This window comes from Lepisosteus oculatus, chromosome 21 (genome assembly GCF_040954835.1).
Source record: "Lepisosteus oculatus isolate fLepOcu1 chromosome 21, fLepOcu1.hap2, whole genome shotgun sequence".
In the NCBI taxonomy this organism is placed as follows: domain Eukaryota; kingdom Metazoa; phylum Chordata; class Actinopteri; order Semionotiformes; family Lepisosteidae; genus Lepisosteus; species Lepisosteus oculatus.
The window spans coordinates 8,252,165-8,277,594 of NC_090716.1; the positions used below are offsets into that span (position 1 = coordinate 8,252,165).

A 25,430-nucleotide genomic window follows, 5' to 3' on the forward strand; every position below is an offset into this window, starting at 1 on the left:
AGGGTGACTTAAAGTGATTGTGTTCTTTTTAAATACATAAAAAAAAATATTTTTAAATAAAACAATCACAGGGTTAACTGAATCCTTTGTTGAATTTGTTTGATCTTTCGCATCTGCTTCATTAGTACACATCAATGAACAGATATTTTGAACAAATTACAAATTATGAAAGCCTCTTGGAGAACAACATTTAAAAAAAATGGGAGAGAAGGGAGAGGGGTTCAGGTATGTTAAACTGAGAGTCTGGGCCTGTTGTATTATGAAAAGCCTAACATCGTTATGAACTGCCTGTCCTCCAGAAAAAAAATCAAAGTAAACAAATTATTCATTATTTAACACACCATATTTACTAATTTTGTGCTAATTTCTGATTTTGAAACAAAAACCTTTCTTTATAAGCACAATAGTTCTGTCACTGTCATGTCAAGATAAACATTTGTATTTTACTTTTGGATGTTTCCCATTTCAGCCATTATCTTTTCAGTTTCGTTGTGTAGATATTAAGGTTTCCTGTGAGTAAAAGTATATGCAATATACTTTTAACTATACAATATACTTAAACTGACTGTTTTTGTAAACGTATATCCAGTTAATACTGGTAACTCTGTATCCATATTATGTGCCAGAAATTATATCTGAAAGCTATGGCTTACATCTGCACATCTTGCCAGCAAAAAATACGGTTCTCCATAGGAAAAAGGTTTAGACAGTCATCCCCTCCACATTACATGCTGTGAAGTAAGATATTTTGTCTATTGAGTACTCAGCAGTCCAGTTCTACTGCCTTCTTTCTTTACCCTTATTTCTTTTGTTGGTCTTCCAATTGTGTTAACCCAACATCTAATTATTTTAATTATATGCAAGACAATTCTTGGTTTCATTAAGTTCCATTAATGTGTTTTTCTTGTTACTAATATAAAAAGACAATTCGTCTGTGGTAACTTCAAATATAAGATTCAGCGCTAGAGAATTTAACAAAATGTATTAAAGTTCCCTCTTGGACACCAGGGTACTTGTTACAGTATGTCTACAAATCCAACTTTGCTTAACAGTTTTTCCCTGTGCGTGAATCGACCAGAACAGACTAAAAAGTATAACAGAATAAAGCAGGTGGAAAACCGTGTGTCATTTACAGTCATTTAATGGTTTCCATATGTTTGCGTCAAGTGTGTACAGTATGTCTGTAGGCACAGGCAGCTTCATCCAGTGTGTTTTTCATATTTACAAGTAGGAAGTTAATGCAGTGGTGTCAGATCTGATAACTAGTATAAACGAAATGAGTAACCTTTGGTTTCTTTTAGAAACTGTTTGGCACTTTGAGACAGAGTTTTAAAATCCTCAAAGGCATTGCCAAATTCAATGTAGTAGATGACTTCATGGATGGACATTCCAGAGGACACAAGTTAAATTTACTGTATGTGGAAATGCATTTAAAACTGATAACAGAAGGTAGTTATAGTATTTACTGAAAGGGGTATGGGAGTTTAGAACAAACCAATAGCCTGTCTTCCTTCAAGAAACAACTGGATCAGATCATTGGCTCAATTAGCAGCTAACTACAAACCAAGCTAGATGTTTTTAATGGCCTGCTGTCATGTAAGTGTTCTTATGTTTCTTTAGGTACAGTAGCTTACCACAAAGGGTTCAGCATTAGAGAACATTAGAGAGCACTGTTTACTGGTAGCTTAACACTGAAGCTGTAAATATATGTGAGTTTAAGCTAGAAAAAGAAAATATTTCTTTTTTATTTATGTCCAGTGACAAACAGAAATTTAAACTTACAGTAAATATTTGTAATCCATCCATTATCAGTAATTTGCCTACCCTGGTGAGGGTCACAGGATGTTGGAACCTATCTTGTATGGAAGCACAGGGTATCAGGTGGAACAAAGAGCAAACAACTGCTCTCTCATTGGTTGGGTTGACGGTTCAACCAACCGGACACATATTAGAAGAATATTTTAGCATAGTCAGGTTGCATTTTTTTAGAAGGTGGAGAGAAATCACAGTACTTGGTGAAGAAACTTCACTAAGACTGAGGACCGAGGCCAAAATCCATTCCAGCAATCTGCAGCTGTGACTATTGCAGACCACTATTAGTCATGCAAAATTATTATTAGTGTTGTTGTTGAAAGAAAAACACTGGCTTGGAAAACTTTAAAAAAGAATGCAAGCAAGCTTTTTTATGAATCCTATCGAGCAGATTAATTGTCTGAGGTATCATTCATTTCATTTCAATGTGACTTTTCTGAACACTGCAAAGATTCCATCTGCTTTTCTCAAATCCAGACAATCAGTGACAGTAATTATGTAAAAATTCCATCTTCACTTTACTGAAAGCACATTATCAATCCTAAATTCAATTTTTCTGCTAGGAATGTGTGAAAGTTAATCTTTCTGGGAAAAAAAACCTTAAAACAGATGGAAACAAGTTGAACTTTTTGAGCATTTTCCTTTTCAGCATCTTTTTTTTTTTAAAAATCAGGTTTTTATTTCTTTTTAGTCGAATTCCAGTAACAATCCCAACATTGAGCAAAGCAGATAGGAAAAAAATCAGATCTGTTGTTTTTCTGTTATATTGTTTTGGGCAAATACAATTACATTGTTTATCACATTGTACATTGTACTAAATGTGAATTTAATTCAGGCCGATATCCTTCAAGATAAGAGCCTTCTTCTATGTAAGAATTTTACAGAAAAAAAGAAAACACAAAAAACTTTCCACTTAATGCAAATAAGCACACACTGTTAGTATGCTAATATATGCATCCACTTGTTTTCACCTTAGACTAGTTTGGTACCTAAAAGCGACATGGTGTCAGCTCTGCAAAATTAACAATTTTTGCAACAACAGAAAGCTCACACAACAGCAAAGACTAAGGATTTTAATATGAAAATGAAACATCATGTAGCTTAAACAATTAAGAGTTTGAATAGTAGTTTTTCCCAATGACATTAAAATTAGAATACTTCTATTTTGAGCATGAGAAGTGTTGAATTTCAATTTGAGAACAAGAAGAAGATAATAGCTTTCTCTAGTCAGGTGGAAGGCTCTGAATAGATGTGCTTCTTTGCGGCCTTTCCCTAGGGAACCAGTATTGTCTGCCAGTAGAGGAATAGCATCTAAGCCCATGGACTCCTAGACCAGAACAAAAGGATCATAAATATTCTCATTGGAACCAATAATCTCGATATAAACCAGGCTGTCTAGTGGCATTAAAACAGAAGAGAGTGTAGTGATGAATACAAGGAATTTGGCGTAGGTACTGAGCATTTGATGTAAAAACAAAAAATCTAGCACAAGCTGACAATATACAGTATACTGTACATGCGGTCCTTTGCAGGCTCAGACTGGAGGATGGATGTGCTGTGTACTTCCTTTTGCCTTAGGCCCCTTTACAAATTTCAAAGTTGACTCATTTGAATTTCATTCAAGATTAACACAGACAGGTGGTCTGTACATCTTTTTTTTCTGCTAGACTGCATTCTGACCTCCCATCCATTTGAATCTTCCCTAGGGTTCAGAATTTTGTATTCAAACACAATCGATGATTTTTTTTTTGAGCCGTCCTGTGGTGTCATCCTATTTTTGTGTTTTTCTTACATTTCTTTCATTCCAGTCTAGAAATGAATGAAGTAGGCAGGCACTCAGGTGGCGTTAAGAGAAAATCTAGAGCTGTGGCTCTTCACCAAAGGTCACTGAATTGATCTCTTTAGCTTGCAGTCTCAGCTTGGGAACAAGGTTGTTGTGCTGTGTAGTATATTGCAGTCAGTAAGAAAAAAATGGCTTTTGAGAATCCCAGCATTTTGTGTGTTAGAAGGTTCTAGCTTAATGAAATTCAGCACTATGTTTAACTGAAAGTATGAAATATGGTATAATTGCAATTCTCATGGCAACTATTCTCCTCCACAGGGCAAGCATTGTGCAAAAAAGGATTATCTACTTCCAAGATGAAGGCTCTCTCACAAAGAGAATGTGTGAGAAAGGTATGTTCTTTACTATCTACTAGGAAAAGAAAATGAAAAGTGTAGCGTAGTATAAAGCCACTGTATATAAAATGTGAAGCTTTAAGGATTTAATTGCAATTACAGCTTTACGTTTTGTCAGCAAGATGTACTGTGAATGACACACTAATGTCTGTGCAGCTTCAAGTCATTTGCATCGACAGATTAGATCAGTACTTCAACCCACCCATCATCTACAATTTACAAGCACTGTACTTGATGGCATATGGCTAAGCGAGATGCTTGTGGTAGACGAAAAACACTTTTTTAAAGCAAAAACTCCCCATGAATTACTGTGCTTGTAATTTAAGATTGGCAGATGAGTATAGCTTTTTCATTGTCATATAAATCCTCTCATCTGTCTCTGTGTACACAAAAATAAAAGTGTCCCACCAGACCGAAGGAGCCCCCATCTGCTGCCTATGTAAAACCTGTACACCAAACATTATGTACCGTACGTCTTTATTAATGTTTTACTTCATTAATGTAATTGTGTGAATCCACTTTTCACAATATACTGTATTATTAAAATAGAAACCATAAAAATTATTTTCTTATTGGTTTTTGCTGAGATAATTACAACCAAGTAATTATCAGTGTTCCAATGTACTGTACGTATAAAAGAACATTAAAAACATGTTCTGTTCTAATGTTTGATTGTCAGTGATCATGGTTAATAAGACTCCTGTATTTTAGTGGAGAACACTGATTTGTAGCTTTGCCCCAGTCCAGTTTTTAATGTAGCCTCAGTGTAAGGAATATCTTTTCATGTACAGTAACTGAATTTGGACCGTTCTTTAGTGGTTTGTATCCACGTAGGCCCTTTTTTTGGAAGCCAGTTGAGCCCTATAATCTGGACTGGTTCCAATTTCAGCTTTGTCAGTAGTCCACACCTGGTGTTCTACAAGTGTGGAATATTTGACTACATTTTAAATCATCCAGGGTACCCTCATTCTGCCAAGCAACAGCAGGTGAGCCTCCATCTCTGTGGAGACCTGGGGCTGCTTATGCTTACTCCTCTGTAGGTTGAGCAGTGGAGTATTTGGGGTGAAAAATGGCATGTGGTTACTACACAATTTTGAGGAAAGCTTGCATGATGGTAAACTTGCCTATGCTGGTACACATTGCTTGGTGGCGTAGAGGAGCAAATTAACAGTGGGGAGGGGGGCTAATTCCAGATTAGAGGGCTGTGAAAGAAACAAAATGAAAAAGGTGATTCCTATTATGATAATTAGAATTGGTACTGGGTACTAGTATTGAAACATAAAGGAATGATTCTTCAGTCCTGCTTTTGTTCTAGTAACAAAGAATCTGTTTTGTTTCAGAGCCACTGTCAGAGGGAACTACTGAAAAACCTATCCTTGAGTGCTGTGCCTGTGGAACTGCTAAATACAGAGTTACTTTTTATGGAAACTGGTCAGAAAAGGTGCATCCTAAAGACTATCCCAGTAAGTCTTGAGTTGCTAATGTTTTCATATATATACACCACTAGTCTGTTATACAGATAACCTTGAAACTGCTTTAATAGCTATAAATTAAGCCCAGGGATAATGGCTGCATTAAGCTGAAGGCAAACAACCACATTTTGATCAATATAATGATTGGCATGGAATCTCAGTATAAGATAGACTGAAAAAAGGATTTTACACATAATTTATGGGCTTAAGGGCTAAAATACAAAGAATGGGTATATGACAGAGGTATACCATGCAGATAGTGAATTCTAAAATAGATTCAGAGATCTTTATGTAGAGGGAGTAAGGCCTTTTTATGGTCAAACTATGCAACCATTACTAAATTTGTTGTATTTTGATCTATTTTAAACATGGGAATTTTCACTGATCAGTGCTTAATTAGTTTAATCAATGTCATTAAATATTGTTTTACCGCATAACAAATCCTTCCTGTTTTAAGTAAGTTCTAGCAGTCCTCAATCAGATGTTGTTGCACCAGTTCTGCTATTAAAGTCCCTAGGCATGCAAGGTCTTACAGTATCTGGTTTAGAGATGAAGGACACTAGAAGATATAATCTACCCATGATATAGTGGACTGACTGAGGCATCTTCAAGTATTGGTAGTTGTGTCATAAATCTATATCATCATGTGTTAATCCAGCATCAGGAGAAAAAACATGTTTATGTGGCAGGACAGTCTTGGAAGGGACTGTAATACAAGCTGACCTGGCACTAGGGCCTGTCAAAGGCCTTTGTTGTTTGTAAATAGACACACTTGATGATATTTAGTTGATTATTGGTGTTGGATAGTAACACATGCTGATATGGGATTGGGTTGGGTTTTGGTAGCCGTCTTGGGGAGGAGGGTACAGAGTTAGATGGTCAAAAATAAATTTCTCCATTAATGCCTCCTGTACTGCCTGTACTGCTATTGTGAGTTTTATAGGTGTTCAGTCCCCTAGAGCCACCATGTTCTATGATGTTGAATTCTCAACTCTCAACCTGGCACTGCATACTTTTGTAAACTGGTATCGCTTATGAAAACCACCTCCTGTTTATTAGATCCCATTTCTACTGTTTTATTTCAGTCCTGTTTTTCTACCCTCTGCCCTGTCCTCCTCAACATAATACATTCTTGTCCTGGAGCACCTGAGCAATGGTTCCAACAGCCTATAAAATGGGTTCAGTTACTCCTGTGCCTAAAAAAACAAATATAGCTCTGGCAATTACACAGCACTGAAACTGTCCTTGTTAAAGTTAATATTGATCTTCTTGTGACTGCTGATTCTCTATCTTTCCTTATTCTCCTTGACCTCATTCTTGATTATGACACTGTGAATCATGCCATCTTACTTTCTGCTCTTGAGGCTGTTTTTGGAGTTACTGACACTGCTCTTAAATGGTTCAACTTTTATTTTATTAATCAACAACCCTTTGTCTTTTTTGGGGGTTTCGGTTCTGATGTTGGGTTCCTTAAGTCTTGTATTCCTCAAGGCTTAATACTAAGCCCTACCATTTACTGTACATGTTCCCACTTGGAACAAGTAATAGGTTTATTCCATGCTGAAAAGAGAAGAAAGAAAACACAACGATTCGGCTAGAGAGCCACACCCGAAGAAGGTGCAAACTACTGTAAAAACATTATTCTTCTATCTCAGAAATATTGCCAAACTATGTCCTGTGTTGGCCCTGACTGTAGTAGAAAAGCTCATCAACACATTTGTCTTTTCCAGAATTGATTACTGCAATGCCCTACTTTCTGGGGTATCTAAATCCACACAAAATGAACATCAGTATGTCTGGAATTTGGCAGCCATTATCCTGACGAGGTCACATGCAAGTAATCAGATTACTCCTGTCCTGAAGTTCTTGCACTGGCTTCCTGTCAGGTTTCATGTCAACTTTAAAATCCTCATGCTCACCTTTAAGGCTTTACTTGGCTTGACGCGTCTGCAGCTATTTGACTTATTACCTTTCTACTCCTCACCTCGTAATCTTTGTTCACCTGTTTCTAGTCTCCTGTTTGTCCCCCAAGCTCACTTACACTCTATGGGTGACATAGAGTAACACTCTATGGTTAACACTCACTAACACTCTATGGGTGACAGGGCATTCTCTTGCTATGGCCCAAAGCCCTGGAATGTTATCCCCAATAATATCAGAGAGTCACCTACCCTGTGTGCAATCAAATCCACACTCAAAACCATCTTCTTCAGAAAGGGTTTTATATAATTGGTGTCTGTGTCTGCTCCTACATTTTCAACTACATCTCTAATCCCTTGTATTTCTTTGTGCTAATTTTGCTATTTCCTATCTTTGTTAATGATTTTGTTTACAGTCCTGTAAAGTGCTTTGAGGTGCTTTTAGAAGCACTACTTTACAGCATATAAACTTAATATCATTATAAATTCTCAATCCTTTACAGTGGCACACAGATGGAGAAATCCATTAAAAAGAGTACTACGCATCATTTTAAATCTTGATATAATGTAAAAAAAGAACTGAAAAAAACTACTGAGAAAGGAAGTCATTTTGGCAAAAAAGAAACAACTACTGTACTGGAAAATGATACCCTTATGTACTGGTTTAAACTGGTAGATGTTCATCCAGCAAAAAAAAGATTTTTATGATTTTTTTAGCATACTGTATGTTCATTGTAACTGTTCAGCTATTATCAGAAGGCTACTTATTTGTCGAAAGGATCTTGTCAAATCTCCTGGAGCCATATCCAGTAACAATAGGCACAAGATACGATTATACCCTGGGTTGGATGCCAATCTGTCACAGGATGCACACACACAGGGACAATTTGAGAGACACCAATTAACTTAACCAGCATGTTTTCCAGAGCTGAACCCAAGATCCTAGAGCTGTGAGGCCACCCTGTGTCTGTTATCATAAAAGAGTTTGACAAATGGGAAAATAATGAAATGGCAGGTCTGCTGAGAACACCATCACATGTGTGCATACAGTACCTGGTGTTAGCCTTTTAAAGCTATTGCTCAGACCTAACTGCCTTAACAGGATTATTGACCTACTGTACAGTATAGCAATAAAATATTAGATACTTTTATATAAATAATAAAACAAATATTTTACAGTATTTATAGGTATTTATGAATCCCTGATTTAGTTTGCTTCAGATATCGGCTGAAAACTGTTGCTGGCAGAATAACCTATTAAGGACTTTAGATCCAAAACTAATTATAAAGTTCATTTGCTTAAAAACCTAACACTGATGTCAAAGTAAATGTGAATTCTATCGATGTTGTAATGTGGCAATGTTGTAGAATTTTAATCAATTCTTGTATTCCTGCAGGTGAAAGTTATGCACAGCATCATATTGAATTGCTCACTGAAACAAAATCAATATATTACAAAAATCATTACTAAGAATGATGGAAGGAAAAAAAGTATTTTTCTCTAGCTAGATCTATTTTTATATTTGCATAAAAAAATTACACAGAAATTGTGTGCTGTTCTAGTTTAAAAATAAACAAACAAGACATATCTTTGAGTAAAATATAGCAGAAAATAGTTCTTTTTGGCCGTAGAATAAATTCAGGATTTATTTTTTCCATTTGATAAGTCTTTTGATACATCTTAATTACATTAATTTTTTAATATTAAATACACAGATGGTATGATTTCTGAAAAAATACGTTCAAACATTACACTATGTTGTGTGATTTTCCCTCTAAGAGAACTTAAGAAAATGATAGAATAGAAGCATTTTATACAGAGTTTGTATAGCATTACCAAATGCACTGTTTCAGATTGTTTATTGATGCCAGTGCATGTTTAAGGATGTTTTTATTCCATACACATAAAACAATAAATTTGAATTAAATGTAAAATGCCAGAAGAAAATGCTTCCTAACATTATCCATGGATGATGTTAGTCTTCTTTATGAGGCCATATTTTGTTTTAGATCCTTTGCCAATGACTTACTATAAATTACTAGTCATAACAGGTTTATTTGCTAATGGAATTGGAATTTTCCATTGATTTCGTGTGCTGGCCAGAAAACAACGCCAGGTTGCATGTCAGGTCTGAGACTGATCGCTCTTTCCTTGAGTTTTCCTGGCAGGCTTGTCTATCCAATACAACTGTCAAGGAGAGTCATTATTTTATTGCCTGCACTGGGTACCACAAGGATACTGTTTTTTGTAGGACGTCAATGTTGCTTTTTTGGAATTTTTGACCCATGGTAGACTTTAAGATGATGTAGATGCTGTTCACGGTGTTTTGTTGAAGACGTTGTGAAACTTAGAACTGAAAAGATGTTCTGTCTCCATGCATATAAAAAAATAAGCACAGAATTTATTTCTGTTTCCAAAAAAGTGAAATAAAGATAATAAGTAAAACAGAATGGCTATTTTGTAAGCGAAGGAAAACTGTTTCAAATCAAAGGTTGCTCTAGGAAATACAGTAGCTTGCAGTTTTCATGTAGTACAGTAAGTCAACAAAATTGAGCTAGAAAGCTTTTATGTTATAAAGATTATTGAATTAGAATTTAATGTCAGGAGTGAACTTTCTTCCCATATATTTTCTGCATGGATCTCACTATCAGCTTGTTATATACATGTGAGAGAAATATTGGATCTTCTAAACTCTTGAAACTTCTAATGTCCTCTACAAAGCCCCACACTCATTGGGAACTCTTACTGTACCTATTTAACAAATAAGTGCACACTATGTCATACTTGCTCGTTTGTCATCAGCTCATTTGCCAGTTTTCATCTAACAATGGTTCATATAAAACATATTTTTTTTGTTCCCCTGAAAAGGACGCGCTAACCATTGGTCTGCTATCATCGGGGCATCCCATTCGAAGAACTATGTCCTGTGGGAGTACGGGGGATATGCAAGTGAAGGTGTGAAACAGGTGGCAGAGCTAGGCTCCCCAGTGAAAATGGAAGAAGAAATACGACAAAAGGTAAGTCCTTAAAGGCGCAGAGAAAATTAAGCTCATTTGCATTTTGAGTGCGCAGTTCTGAGCATCACTCACAAGTTTGTCACAGGATTAGCTGCTTCCATGGCACTGGGTTCTCCATTAAAGAAGGCTTATTGTGAGCTAGAATGCAGTGGCAACAGCTTAACCTTTAAGGTGTTCATTCTTTCTTGTAAAATGAAGTAGCGTTTGAATTCAAAATAAAAAATCTGATTTTTTATTTCAGCCGACACACAGAAATTAATACAATCATGCTGCAACTTCCATGAGATGGCATCAAAGTTTCTGGATTTCGTATGTCACAGGTTCATTTGTTCATGTGACTGGCCCCAAGGAAATTAATTTAATAACGTAGCATTTAATAATATTCAGACAATTAAACAGTGACTTTTATTCTTATGCTGCTCTTTGCAGTGAAGGCTAACAACACGTTCTGTGCTGCCGTCAGACAGCGTGCCTTACAAAAACATAATACATAAGGTTATCAAGTGACTTTGGCTTGGATTCTACACTTTTGTGTAATGTGATTAGTATCACATGCAAAATTTGACTTTTTTATGAACCAGAGAGAGACAAGAGAAGACAATTTGGAGAAATGTTAAGGTCAGAAAATAGAGAGTGCATACAATACAGTACATGTTCTCATTTGTCATTCACATAATGTTGCCAATAACTGACAAATACTAGGAAGCAAGATATACTTCATATTGATTAAGGGAGTATCTTCCTGATGCTTGGTACATGCAAATGTAATTTAATTTCTGTTTGCATTTTTGCTGAAGTCTATGTTCTGTCTTCTTCAATTATGTAGATATTTTTCAAACGGAAAATACTATAGGCTGTGCATGTTTTCCCTCCATATTCTATATCCAGAACAGCTCCCTATTCTGAAGTCAAGTGTAGTCGAGTTCATACTAGAGGTCAAGTTTGAAGACATCATTGTGCACTTTTCAAAGTTTTGAAATGATTGGTGGACTGGCAAGATTAGTTGACTTTAGCCTTGAACTCTTCATAAAAATTAAGGACAAAAAATGATTAATTCTGATATTTCCAATACACAAGTGATTCACGCAATTAATTAAGAAACATGCACAATAATTAGATTTCTCTTAAAATAGCCAAGAATTTGTCCTACCTAGACCTGAAACAGATGGGCCTGCTGAGCACTTATTGAAAAGTAATAGTGTAGATTGGGAGGCACTGAGTTAATGAGCACCAGGACAGACTCTGGCATATTTTTGCATGCATGCCTGCATGTCACATCAAATGTTCGGCATTGCATTTTGAAATACTAATTAGGATTTAACTTCCAAAATCCCCAATGTACTTTCCTAAACCTCCAGCTACTTATAGCCTAAGGATTCAGGTACAGCAAGTGCAAGATTAGTGCTGTCAGTTCTATAAGTGCCACTGATTCATTCGAGGTGAAGCTTCTATTGCTAGGGAAAGAGTTTTTAACAGAAATTCTCAAGGAGGGTCAGATCCTAACCTCGCCCAGTTCTGCTCTCCTAAATATATATACTGTATTGCCCGCTGAGCTTCCCTTTGCACACCCCTCCCACGCCTCCATCTTCACCCTTGCAGCGGCTTCCTAGCTCATTCCTCAGGGGTTTTACTAAGCCTTATGGTTTGGCTGCAATTCCCTTAGCCAGGCGAGTTACACCAACAAACCTTAATCCATTTCATCTCTGTATTACAGTACATTTCTTAGAATCTGACTGGACTATTGAATGTAAAGTTGAGTATATCAGCCCCATCGAATGAGCTGCAAAAATGTTATAGGCATGTGAACTGAAGTCTATTAGCAGTTCAGTGTACACAAGAAAATGATAATGACAAAGTATGATCTGAATTATAGCTTACCTGCTAAGAAAGCACACAACATCCCACACAGTGCCATTTAAAATACCAACAGTATTGTCATCTAATAGATAATGGTAGATCTGTAGCAGCAGCATGCATTCTTCTATATATAACTCTGTAGGTCTTCATTTTATAATACATAAGTCACAGACAGGGAAACATTAAACAAAACATTGCTTGAACCTTCTCATATCTTCGGTACTGCCATTACGCTATAATTCTAATACATGGATCAATATATTCTATTTCCTCAGTTTAAACAAATAACTTCATACATAATACATTTCTTGAAATAACATGGTGTATTTAAGTATTCTCCAAAATTACTGATATAATACATTGTGTGTTGGACAGGGTCTATTTTGAATCAAACTTTCAATTATGATAAATATTTGATATTTGGTGTCGAATCATTTGATTTAGAGTCATTTTGTGTGATTGTGCAAAAAATACAATTGATTGTCTAGAGCTAGAGAATATTGCAAAAACATTACAATCCATTGTTTATAATACTTAAAAAATTCTAAATCTGATCTTGACTTTGAACATACTGTACCACGCCGAGGTGATCGAGCTAATACATACTTGAATGACATCTTCTTCATTACAGAAAAACAGACTCTGATTAAGGATGACACAAATGAAATACCTCCTCCACAAAAACACCGTCTTTATACAAAAATAATGTTCACATTAGTGCTTAAAATAAACATTAAACATTCTTTTCTAGAATTACACTTTTGTGTTCAGAATGCATTCCATTCAGATCAAAAAGTGAGGTCACCATTGGTGGGCTCTTGCAGTTCACTGCTGGTGAAGACTGGACTATACGACTACCTGTGCTCAGAGCAACTACCCTTTATGTCTGACCCTTTCAGGAGGCCACACTCCAGCTTTCATGAGTCACTTTTATGGCTTGCATATACTGTACTGTAGAAGTGAAGTACCCTAGAAGATTAGCATAACTTTATAACAGTGCCCTGAAGAGGAAAGAATAGAGAAATACAAATTAAATAAAATAATGGGCTGTATCATATATTTTTGAAGCAAATATTTATTTACTCTGAGTTGGTTTCTGAGTGCTGATGGCTTCAGTTAAGCACAACTTGTCTTCTATCATTCTGGTTGAAGTGAGGAGCATTTTGGATTTGTGCCTTATTTAGTGTATATTTCCAGCCATCACCATGTGGTCTGGTCAATTCATGAAAGGCAATTATTAAACAACCAGCACAGAAGGGCATAACTTCAATTAGGAAAATGGCCTGATGCTCAAGGGGCCTCCCTGTGGTACACACTAATATGAAGACAAATGGAAGGACTCACACTTCTAAATACAGGGTCAGATCTTGATCACAATCCCGTGAAGTTCAATGCAACGCTTTCTTGCTTCGTTGACTGATTTGCATCTAATTTGTGAAACTATAAACTTGTACAGCATTACAACTGAAATTGAAGTATGGGGGGGGGATATAGATTAGAATTTAATTCTATTGTGTGGGTATGTGCCGTGTGCAGGAAATATATTACTTCTGCAGTATATTCATTGCTACAGCACAAGTTAAAAAAGGGTAAACCGACTATTGGAATTTTTGCCTGGAAAAATAAACCTGTTCAGCAAAACTACACACACGACAGAAAATTTGCATTTTTTTTTCTATGTGGAAATGTTGTATATCTTGGTCAACTATTTCCAATGCTCAGTGTGATGTTAATGGGGAATCTGATGAAATGCCCCTGGAATACTGCCCTTTAACAAGGGAAATACTGCAGATGCTTTCAATCTGTTTTGATGGACTGTAAAACCTCAATTTCCTTAACAGTATGGGTGCACTTAATGTACACACAATGGACATTCTGGGAACAATAAAAGTATAAAACAGCAGGGTAGACATAGTAAGAGATGCCTATTGAATTACCTTTGCTTACTATAAAATTACCTAATTTAATGCAGCCATTTTGATTCGGTGTTTAGAACTGGAGTTTTGCATGAGAAAGCAATTTCCTCAGTTATTTCTGAAGAGTCTGTACTGTACTGTATGTCCTGTAATTTTGTAATTGCAATTGAACCAAAGAAAAGCACAAAAGTGTATTTTTATTAAAACTCAAGTTGTTGGAAATGGATTCCCCCCAGTGCCCTTCTTCTATACATTGTACTGTACAGTATCTAAGAGCTCTAACACCGGGAATCTGTTAATTTTGACACTTTTCAGATTCATCACTGAGGCCTTGTTTTTCCTTGTGAAACGTACTTTGGTAAAAGTATCTTTACAGAAAGCATTAAAGTGTTGACCAGGGATGCTGTGAAGTGTTCACATAATTTTGCCCTCTTGAGGTGCTGTAAATACTACTGAAAGTGTTCCACATCTTGACACCTGAGTCCTTAGATCATAAATTTTCCTTTCATTCATTACTTTAAAGGCTATGAGACTGAGATGATGTGTTTGATCTTAGACATCTGATGGCTTGACAACGCCAAAGGTGCTTTTAATTTTGGGTTGTGAGCAAGGCACATATTGCTTAAGAACGAACATTACCTTTAAGTGAGCAGTCACTGAGTACTCTAAGATCCTGTAAATATCACTTACCTACACTATACTGTACATGTATATTACATAATGTCGTAAATGACAACAAATCTGAAAAGTTCAGTGTAGATGGCTCCAGTTCCCTCAAAAAACCTTGATTGCTGCATTACTGAACAAAATGAGTGAGAGAACAAAAGGACTGAATCTCTTCAACTTAACCAAAAAAAGAATGAATTTTATATTAATTTTTCAAGTATTCAACATCATGAAAGAGGGCTGAAAATCACACAAAAATAATCACAGAGATCAGTCAGAGGTCATACATGGAAGTTTAAGCGCAAGTAATTTTCTGCCTGACAATAGGTGACACTGTTAAAGAGTTCTGTGTAAATTGCATGTACTTTAACTTGTCAATGTTTCTCAAAGATACGTTCAGAAACATCCTGACAGTGTTTTTGGATCACTCTTGATGATGAATCTGTTTGGCCAGCCCCTGCTTTTTTTAAAAACTTTTTACGCATAGCTCATTCTAAAGTAGAAAACAATGTGGCCTATTATCTTTCATGTGCATCTCAGAACACTTTGAAGAAATACATAAATATCCTGCTTCTGGGTAGAATACTAGCCATGCATGACAAAGAATTGCAAGTTTGGAACAGTTTTTTACAGATTTGACCTACATATGACAATTCTGATAGATACAAAGGTAAAATATCACAGTCACTTACAAAGACCCCCAATTCTACCAATTCCCAGATCAGATTCTACCAAATCAATGTGTAGCACTGGGAAAAAGGATTTGTGACAGACCATAGCCTTCAGCAACATAGCTACAAAAATATCTGTGCAAATACTGTATGGCAAATACTGTTCAGTGCAGGAAGCTTTATTGCAGAGATTTTGCAGGTCGTAAAACACAAGGACTCTCAAACAACTTCTACAGATTGTTACCAAACCCAACCACCACTTAAGACTGTAAAACCAAATACACCACTAATAACCCCCAGGTGAGAAAGTCTAACTTTTTAACCCATCCAATCGAATTAATTAACAACTTACCACCCAGTGTGCCTAATTACAGGCGATAGAGGCAGAGTGAGCAGGCCTCAATCTGGCCTGCTACCAGATTGTTCAGTGGATACCTAAAAGGTGCACATTGTACTTAACATTTACTGAATGTGTCTCTAGTACACAAATCACTAATAATCTAATTTACAGAAATGTCAAGTTATTGACTAAAAAGTATTTTTTCAATGTAATACTTGCCAAAATGAGACTGCAGAAGAACATAAATGAGAAAATAAAGCATTCTACACTTCATAGTTGCCTTTAGCTACCCTTTTAGTGCTTTGTAGATTTCAGAATGTAGTCCTTAGTAAAGATAATCCCACTGTTTTTTTTCCCCTAACTACTTCTAGGCTTTAATTGGCACAAGAACAGTGTTTGTCAGGAAAGCTTGATTGGGACAACTATTGATTTGTCTTTGATGTTCTAAAAATCTAAACCCTGGTTTTCCCATTGACCATATACTGTTAAAGTAGTAGAATATTCCATTAAAAAAGCACACAGACATCTGCTTGTGATCACATCCTGTACTTTTGAAGCACAACATGCATTCTTAAGGACCAGTGGGGCTGATTAAAAACTGCTTTATATCCATTGTGCTGCTGTAGACGGCTTTATTTATTTTAAGCTATTTTAAAAGCCAACACTCTTCAGAACAGAAATTAGAGTTACATATTTTAAAATAGATCCAAAACTCAAGTGGAAAACTAAATACCGTTACATTTCTCTTACCTTGAAAGAGATATACAGTACAGTAGTTCTGATGCAGAAACATCTTCCTTCCTAACTACAGTGCTCTTTAAGTAGGGAACATTTTAGTTCTTTTTAAAGCCTCTATTCTTCTGCATCATTAGGTTTAATGTCAGAGCTGTCACATATGTGGAGTTGTTAAGTTATCCACTGGATCCTAGGAATGTGTTATGGTCTTTAGTAAGTTAAGATTTGAGCTGTGGATAGTTATATACTATATATTGTATATACTCTTTACAAAGACTAATTCTGGCGGTAAGCGACAAACACTAAAACATTTGAAAGTATCAAAATAATTCAAAGCAATGGATTAACTGCAAAAGATTTTGTGTTTAAAACACTGGTGTTGCATAGTGTTACTTCTAATTTGTTTTGATAAAATGACAAGAGGGAGTTACGTTTTATATGAAGGAAGTGGTGTCGAACAAGAAGCATACAATAGAGACTGAGTTTACATGCAAGAGGATGGGTTATCAGGCAATTGGAGTGCCTAAAAAAAGAAAGAAAGAGACACATTTGAATCCCAAAACCTTTTGATCCAAAGTATACAAATCCAATCATTGGCAATTGGAATCAAGCACTAGGTACTAGGATCTCAACTTTAAAATCTTGGATTTTTCAATCATATCTGTACGTTACCCATCAGTACACATACAGCACATACAGTACGTGGACACAAACAGAAAAAGCAGAATGTGTCAGGACATCAGGAAAATCTTATTACAACTAGATTTCAAAGTGTCCCAGATGTCCATGGTACTTGCTAATGATAATATTTTAGAAATCATATGAATTATGTATATCTGCTGGTAGCGATCACAGTGGATATGTGCTTTATCCAAAGTGGTTTAATGAGCAGGGAATACAGAACAGGTACAGTAGCGCTTCAGAGCTAACTAGGTTATTATCTCTCAGTGAGGGTGAGAAATCCACAAAACTTTGATGTGGCTTTTTAGGACTTTCATTTCCTATTATTCTATCAATTATTAAGGAGAACAATGCACAGTATAATGAGACAGATAGTAAAACCATTTTAATATTCACAAGTGTTGAATTTCAAATGAATACATTTTAATGTCTTAGCAAATTGATATGAAGCAAGAAATAATATCTGAAAGAAGATGCCTATCCTACATGCAGTATAAGGATTGACCTTAGGTTTGTAAAATTTGTCAGTGCACAGAAGATTAAAACGTACCGGCTGTTTTCTGTTTTGTGGAGTCAGTTATGTCCTTTTCTCTTACTCCCTTAGTAAAACATATTGATTATCAAAAGAAACTTAGCATTCTATTTCTGCTTGTATGCTTTTAAAGAAAAAGAAGTACATAGATATTGATTTTTTATAATTAATGGATCTTTCATGACTGATGTGATACATTCAGATGATTTTGACTGTTGCATAAGCACTGCAGTAAATCAACTGATTAGTGAGAGAGTTGATTGGGCCCAGGTGATGTGATTTAAGCTGTTGAAAGACAAGGCTGGTGAAGGTCCAGATAGAAATACACAAGGGGTAACATTATGTCTCATTTACCACCAATAACTATGTGCTATTGGTATGCTGGAGGCTGAAATATAGTAAATATCCTCACGTGGTCTCACTAGTAGTGGAGAAACATTCATTTTAGGGAGGAATCAAGGTTTTGTGTAGAGCTCTCTAATGGATGTCAGAGAGTGTGGTGCAGACATTCACAATGATATGTTAAATATTGTGCCCCCTATTGGGGATGTCCAAGTGTGATGGACTGGACAGATCTGTCTAGTTACTACAGAGCTCAACTTGTCACTGATCAGTTATGTCCCTGGGACCTCACTTATTGCTAATCCAGCAGTTCCATCCTGATGTGACAACAGGACAAAGCCCATTCTCTTGCTGTTTGTGTGTTTGTGTAAGTGGCGAATCACTGTATCTCATTCTTTTTGAAACCTGGTTGAGCTGATGACATGTGTAATTCAATCCCATAAACCGTTAACCTCAACCGAAGGAAACACTACAAAACTTTCAAAACCTTAGAAGTTATTTGTGCTTGGAGATGCCCAAAATGTTATGTTTCTAATATTTTGGACAGTATTTGTACAATTTGTATTTTTCTCTAGGTTCTATATGTGTTTCACTCCTTTGTTTAAAAGTGAAAATGATTGGCAGTATAATCGTTGAACAGATTTAGTCTTTTTACTTGTCAGCACATACTGTATAGAATATCAATTGTTAATAACAGGCTTTGTATGCACAATAAGATGAGGTGGATGATAATAGAGTAGAAAGAGACTTTGATTAGTATAGTTATTTGAATGGAATAAAATTGCTAGTTGACACTTCCAAATAATTTATTTCGATAAAAAATACGTTGTGTGATTCATAATTAAACACCTTTTTAGAAATGAAGTTTATTTTAATGTACTTTCAGCAACATTATTTGAATGGTTTTCTAACGAATACAGTACCTAAGAATAAATGGCCTTTGCTTCTTTAAGAGTGAGAAGGAGAGTCTGTGATTTCCTCATAGGATAGTCATCCTGAGTATTTTATACTGTTAATAGGACTATATCTTTTCTAACACTCCTGCGCAAAGGTATTGTGAAGTCTTGTGACTTTACAAGACTGAAAAATGGTTTATTTCACTTCAAGTGATTGCTCATTTTGTGTACAAAAAAAATCAGCTTAGTGCCTGATAAGTTCAAGTTCAAAGTATTATGAAGCCACTTTTCATGCTTTCTGTTAGTTAACCAAACTTTTCAAAAATTGGTTGTTTATCTAGGATATTAGTTGAAATCAAGTAAAGTGACATAGCCCTTCAAATGACAGAATAATTTTAATATATTAATGCAGTCCTTAGCCAGAGCAAAGTGAGCCCTGATAAAGGAGTTAAAACTGTTTTAATTCATTTTCAAAATGTTATTATTTAATATACTGCACAGTATGCATACAAGTTTTATTTGAAATTCCCACAGTACAAAGTTCATATTTTTCATTGGCCTTTGTTTCCAATGTGCCTCATAAATGACAACAAAGCCCTTTCTTTTAGTTTCATCAATGATCACAGTAACAGAGAAGATGTAATTCACTTAAACTTAATAACAAAGTTCAATATCTTTTCTTAGTTTCCTTTTAAATCACTTTGCTTCCATCTATGCAACTTCTCTCTGCACTGTAAAAATAAATAAAAAATATTTTTTCCGCATCAATCGTATACTGTAATTAGTCATCTAAACTAAAACAAAAAAATACAGCACTGTCAAATTAGGATCTTTCTGCATTGTTTTGTCTCTGTTTTTGTCTCTTGGTGTGCTTAGTTCAGTGAGGGAAATGTCATGTCACACGAAACCAACAAAGCTTTCGTCAGTCTCCTTTGGGTCATATTAATTATTTCAAGCACTAGCAGTGTGATAACTGAAGGAAGGAAAAAAGATTATTAATAGAGGTAGAAGGGGGAATATTCTGTAAAACTTTCTGAATGTGAACTTTGTGAATATCCTGACAGAGTGCAGCATGAGAAAGGAAAGGTACATTAATTGGATATGATGCCTTTTTCTTCACAAAAGTTCTTGGTGTTCAGAAGGCCTGCTGTTGGTTATATAATTTAAGTATTGGTAAACTACAATTTTTCCTGAGTATTCCTTATTATTATATCATTAAATGATCAAGGCTTTTATTAGCAAATTTCCTGCAAGTAAGGAAGTTACATAAGTAAGAACGCAGAAAATAAATAATCCACCTTGGAATTTGGTAATACCAAACTGTTTTTGTCATAGCATTTGTTTTAAACTGTCATGGGAAAAACGTTTCTAGATTATGACTCCTGGAAAACTCTGATATGAGAAAGCATTACTGGATTTCTATCTCCTAAGTAAACATGCCATTTTAAAAGCATTAAATAATTATTATTACATTCCAAATAGTAGTTTCCAGTGAATCAGAAATGAAATAGGAAGAAAACTAATTTTATTTAGTTCAAGACTGTTCTAAAAATATTGCATTGCATTTTTAAATGTTTATTTAATAAGCAGTACAGATGTTAAAGCAGGAAATGTTTTGAAGACTAATAAGACAAATCTCAAGCAGATTTCCTGTACTTGAGAAAAAGAAAATGTGGAATTGTTTAAATTTAATGTTAAACATCCTTGCTTGATTTTAATACTTTCTGTTTGCTATTAAGAATAAAGAGGACGCAGCTGAAAAACTGACAAGGGGTCCAATAAAACGTTAGGACAGAAACTGCGCTTCTAAACAGAAGCAAAACTTAAAACAATTCAAGGATAGACACACAGTCATGTATGCATTTCTAAATTTAATATAACAATAAAGTAGAGTAGATCTCTTAAACAGATTAAAATAGTTCACCCAGAATTGCATTGTGGTTTTGCTGTGACAAGAGTTACTGACCAGTCTTTCTTACTGTTTCAATGTAAATTTGTTACATAAAATTAAATTAGTGTTTTGTTTTACTATTTTAGAATTTTGCCTTAATTGCTATCAACAGTTACTTTAACTCACACCTTTATTGAAGTATACTTACAGTATGATGCATACAGGTATGCTGCATCTACAACAGTTTGTTGTCACTAACATTCTGATGCTTTGAACTCTGCCCAGTAAATATGCTTTCATGGATTATATTCTAATGTTTATCCAAGTGCCATTAATATAACCTTAAAAAGTGAAACCATTCAGATAGCATGACCTTATCTGCAGTTATGGCATAATTACTGTAGGTATGAGACCTTAAATCAAACTGATTGAGCTCAATTCACACTTCAAAACAGAATTACTTCTGCAGGTACAGTACTGTATGTGTTTATACAGTCAGGGTATACCGTAGGGAAGCATAAAGTCAATCCTGCAAATTACCTTCTAAGAACCCTTTTTGTGGGACAGCAGGATACAGGTGTTCTGTGACCTGAGTCCTTGGCGATTCACACTTCTGAATGCTCAGAGTTTTGAGAACCCAGAGAGCAGTAAGAAATATGTTATTTAACCACATTGCCTTGAATGTCACATTATCCAGTGTGACTGTTAGGACGCTGCCCAGCTTGGTACTGTGCATAAGAATTGTGTGAACATGGGCTCTCAATTAATTTTTCTTCTTGTTATGTAAAGGGCCTGTTATGAAAAATGTAATTATATATTTTTTCCTAGTCAAACTGCAAAACATGATTCAGTCTTATTCTGCTTGGATAACCAGGGCTTGCTACGATACATTCCAACTCCATTCAGACTGTTCAAAACGTTCCAATGTGAAATGCCAGGTCGGCAATATGTGTAACGATATGTTGTACGGGAAAATCTCATAAAACCTGCTAGCTCTATAAAAACCTTGCACGAACGGTTTGCATTTATTTGAGCTGTTTTGAAGGGAAAGCATAACACATTTACTGACTTCACAAGACAAGAGGCACAATAGCAGTTTCTAGGCAGACAACTTGTTTATCCACGAAATAGCTAAAAGAAACAGCCAGCAGAAATGTTTGGAAAAAGAGACAATTTTTCTGTCTGTCCAAAGAGTTGTGCAGTTATTATAATGACAACCAACAGACATGGTACCAACCAGATACTATTATTACAAATTGCAATAGAGCAAAAAAATACTGCTTCTGTTAACACTGCATGGTGTGGACATTGTTTGTGTTGTTGGACATTATTTTCCTGTTTTCCCCAACTGTTTCCATTTTTCTGGAAAATTGCATTAAAATACACAATTCTATTGAAGCCAGAGAACTCAAAATGCTATCCTATGAAAATTACCACAATCAGATATTTTAATATACTAAAGAAGATATATGTAGATCCCAACTGAGAGAAAATGTGAATTTATAGTAATGTAATATTGTGTGGTTTGAAAGTCCTTTCTATAATCACCCTCTGTGCTTCTCACTGTGAGACCGAGGTCAAATAAGTTAAGACAAGAGCAGTTCTTGATAAATAAGGCCCCAGGGGATGATAGCATGGACATATTAGCGTGCAAAACCTAGAGACAAGATCAGAGCATTGAGAGCTGACAGTGAAAATATTTTGTAATTCCTTTTACAGACGGTCTTAAGCTATCACAGCTTTGGAACAGAGCCGCAGGATTCTTTCCTCCACAAATCTTCTGCTTGCTGGCCCTATTGTTCAAGCTGGATTCAGCCCTCAGCTAACGGCTGTATTGTTTGAAAATGTGTTCCAACCGTTTAATGGGGACAATTGCTTAATTTCAACCAGCTGGCAGTTTCCTGGTTGCCTGTCAAATCAGCTTTAGAAGTTTCACAGAGATTTTCCCCATTTATTAAAAACAATTCTAATGCCTCTCTTGGCGCAGAAGTCTGCCCCCCCCCCCCCTTCGGAAAAAAAGGTCCTTCAATAAAAGCAGGAAAAATCATATGCACAGTGTACGCTGGTTCTAGCTACAGTAAAATAAAGATTTTCTTGATTGAAATCAAGTTGTTTCACGGGATTGCACCTTCCTTTTAAGGAGTTGAATGGGTTCAATCAGATCCAATCAAACATTTTTTGACATGAAGTTGGAATGTGGAATACCTGGGGAAACTGGTAATATTCAATCAAAGTGTATTGATTCAAAATCAAGGATATTGTCAATATAAAAAGAGACATATAAAAGGTTTAATGACAGAAGTGGAAACACTGGCAGAGCTACCTAGAGAAAGCATTTACTATTTACAAGGTGATCACTGGTATTGAGGAATCAAGTTAAAAGTGCAATATACTGCATAAAGGCAGATGTGTTCCAGGGATGCCATACAGTTTAAATAATGTACATTCTTCTTCGTCTAAATGAAATAGCAATTCTTTAAAATTAATAAATTAAGTAATGTTTACAAATGGTCTTTGAAAACTTGTATAGAGATGTATAGAGAGATGTTTCATACTGTATGCATTGACACTTTTGCTGTGTGTGTTTTTTCTCAGAAACATTCAGTAGTTAGTACAGTTGCAGGTCACATTTGTAGCATTCTTCAATAATTCCTGTATGGAGCTCTTCCTGCAGTCCTAAAAGCAGGCAATAAAGCTGTGTGGTCTCAGGCTGGGTGGGTCATGGTCAGTTGTAATCTGAGGAGTGCTGAGAATCTCAGACACCTTGACAGGGATTAGTTTTCATTTTATATCAGTGTCATGTATTTTAGATTTATAATTCAATGCATGAGAGATACCATATTTCTTCCAATATCTACTTGCATGAATAACTGATTCTTAAAGGGCTTCACATCTTACTCATCTCTGATCACTGTTTCTATGTCTTTTGAAACATTGGAAATCTGTGGGGTGGGAGTGCACTCTCAGCAAGATGTAAATTAGCTCTTATACTCAGTGAAATAAGTATGAGAAATAAGAAGCTCCACTCCACTCCGACAATTAAATTCTACAACTACAATCACCGCTGCTAATTTAGCTAAAAAGTATTTGTACAAATAATTTACAAACTACATGCAGTCAACAAGCAATAACTCTTGAAAAGGTGTGCCTGTGGACACCATCACTAGCTGATCTGCAATATTTGAAGTAATAGAAGTACTGTACCATTTCTTTTTCATGTTTGAAGTGTTCATCCTGGAAATTCAGGGTCCCCCAGCATTTAATCCACTTATTGCATTAAATACAATTTGCTTTGCTCTGGTAAACCACTGGGTAATTCCTGTCTTGTACTTTCCCTGTGCTGATCAAAGCACTGCAGGGCTTTCTCGTGCTTGAGGAATGTACGGACTCATCCTCACCATATCTTTTTTTGTTAGGTTTTCTACGCAATAAGAAAGAAAGGGCAACACAAAACATTGCAATACTTCAGAAACGTTGCAGAACATAAGCCAACTCACAATGCAAGGTGTTGGAAGCACAAAGCTTTTCAACCCTGAGCTAAAACCCTTGAAGGGTGGAAAGAATAAGACTAATGGTCTTCAAATCTGTCCCTGGAGTGGCCAAATTGGTCAGGTTTTTTAAATCACCATTAAGTCATCAGTTTCTAAAGCCCCCCAAAATTAATTTACTAGTTCAACATGTGATGTTTTAAATTAAGTAATTTAGAAATCATTTGGAACAAACATCAGAATATCCTCTAGCCCTCAAGGACCAGAGTTCCTTAATTTGAACAAATTACATGCTTAATTTATCAATAGCTTTCAAATATTCCTAATCTACAAAAAATAGGTAATGTTTTACATAATGCTCTCCAGCCGTGGTCCTGGAGTACCACAATCCATTGAATTATATGATTATTTATATAAGATTTTTTTTATAGTTGTCACTAGAGTTGATAAACTTCAGTTCTTCAGTTTGTACTTTGTATTTCCCCATGAGGACATGGCACTATTGTGTCATAGTATTTTGCTTCTGTGTTAAGCCGCCTTTAATACCCAGTAACAATCAATAACAATCGGTAACAATCGGTAATTTCCAGACACTTCTAGAAATGTTCTGAGGCACAGTGAAACTATCAGATGACTGAAAAACATTAGCTGATTAAAAGCACAGTATTCAGAATTTATTGTGAACATTTCTACAAAGTATGAATATATTTAAACTGTATATACAAGTATATTTTTTCAGTCATGCTGTTGGCATTCATGTAAGAGTTGGCACTCTATTTCAAACATTTTATCACATTTTAATTGTAAAAATTAAAATGAACATCTTTATGTACTGTACACCTGCATTTCTTTGCTAAATAAACATTTAGTTACAGTTCACCAAGGACACAAATAAATTTGGAGGTTAAGGGAGTTCTGTGAATTCCAAATATGCGTTTAGGTCACTGTAAATTTAAATGTGATAAGTAATATTTTGCATGTTGATGTGTTTAATGCAAGCAAAACTGCGCAATCCC

The 25,430-nt window shown here is 35.5% G+C and overlaps 1 protein-coding gene across 1 annotated transcript in view; it reads left to right on the top strand.

The window, feature by feature from the left end:
- Window positions 1-25,430, top strand: part of spon1b (spondin 1b) — a 97,058-nt gene that overhangs the window by 14,351 nt on the left and 57,277 nt on the right. The window contains exons 4-6 of the mRNA XM_015338335.2: window positions 3,914-3,987; window positions 5,331-5,453; window positions 10,251-10,399. Coding sequence (XP_015193821.2) covers window positions 3,914-3,987; window positions 5,331-5,453; window positions 10,251-10,399 — 346 coding nt within the window. The remainder of the gene's footprint in view (window positions 1-3,913; window positions 3,988-5,330; window positions 5,454-10,250; window positions 10,400-25,430) is intronic.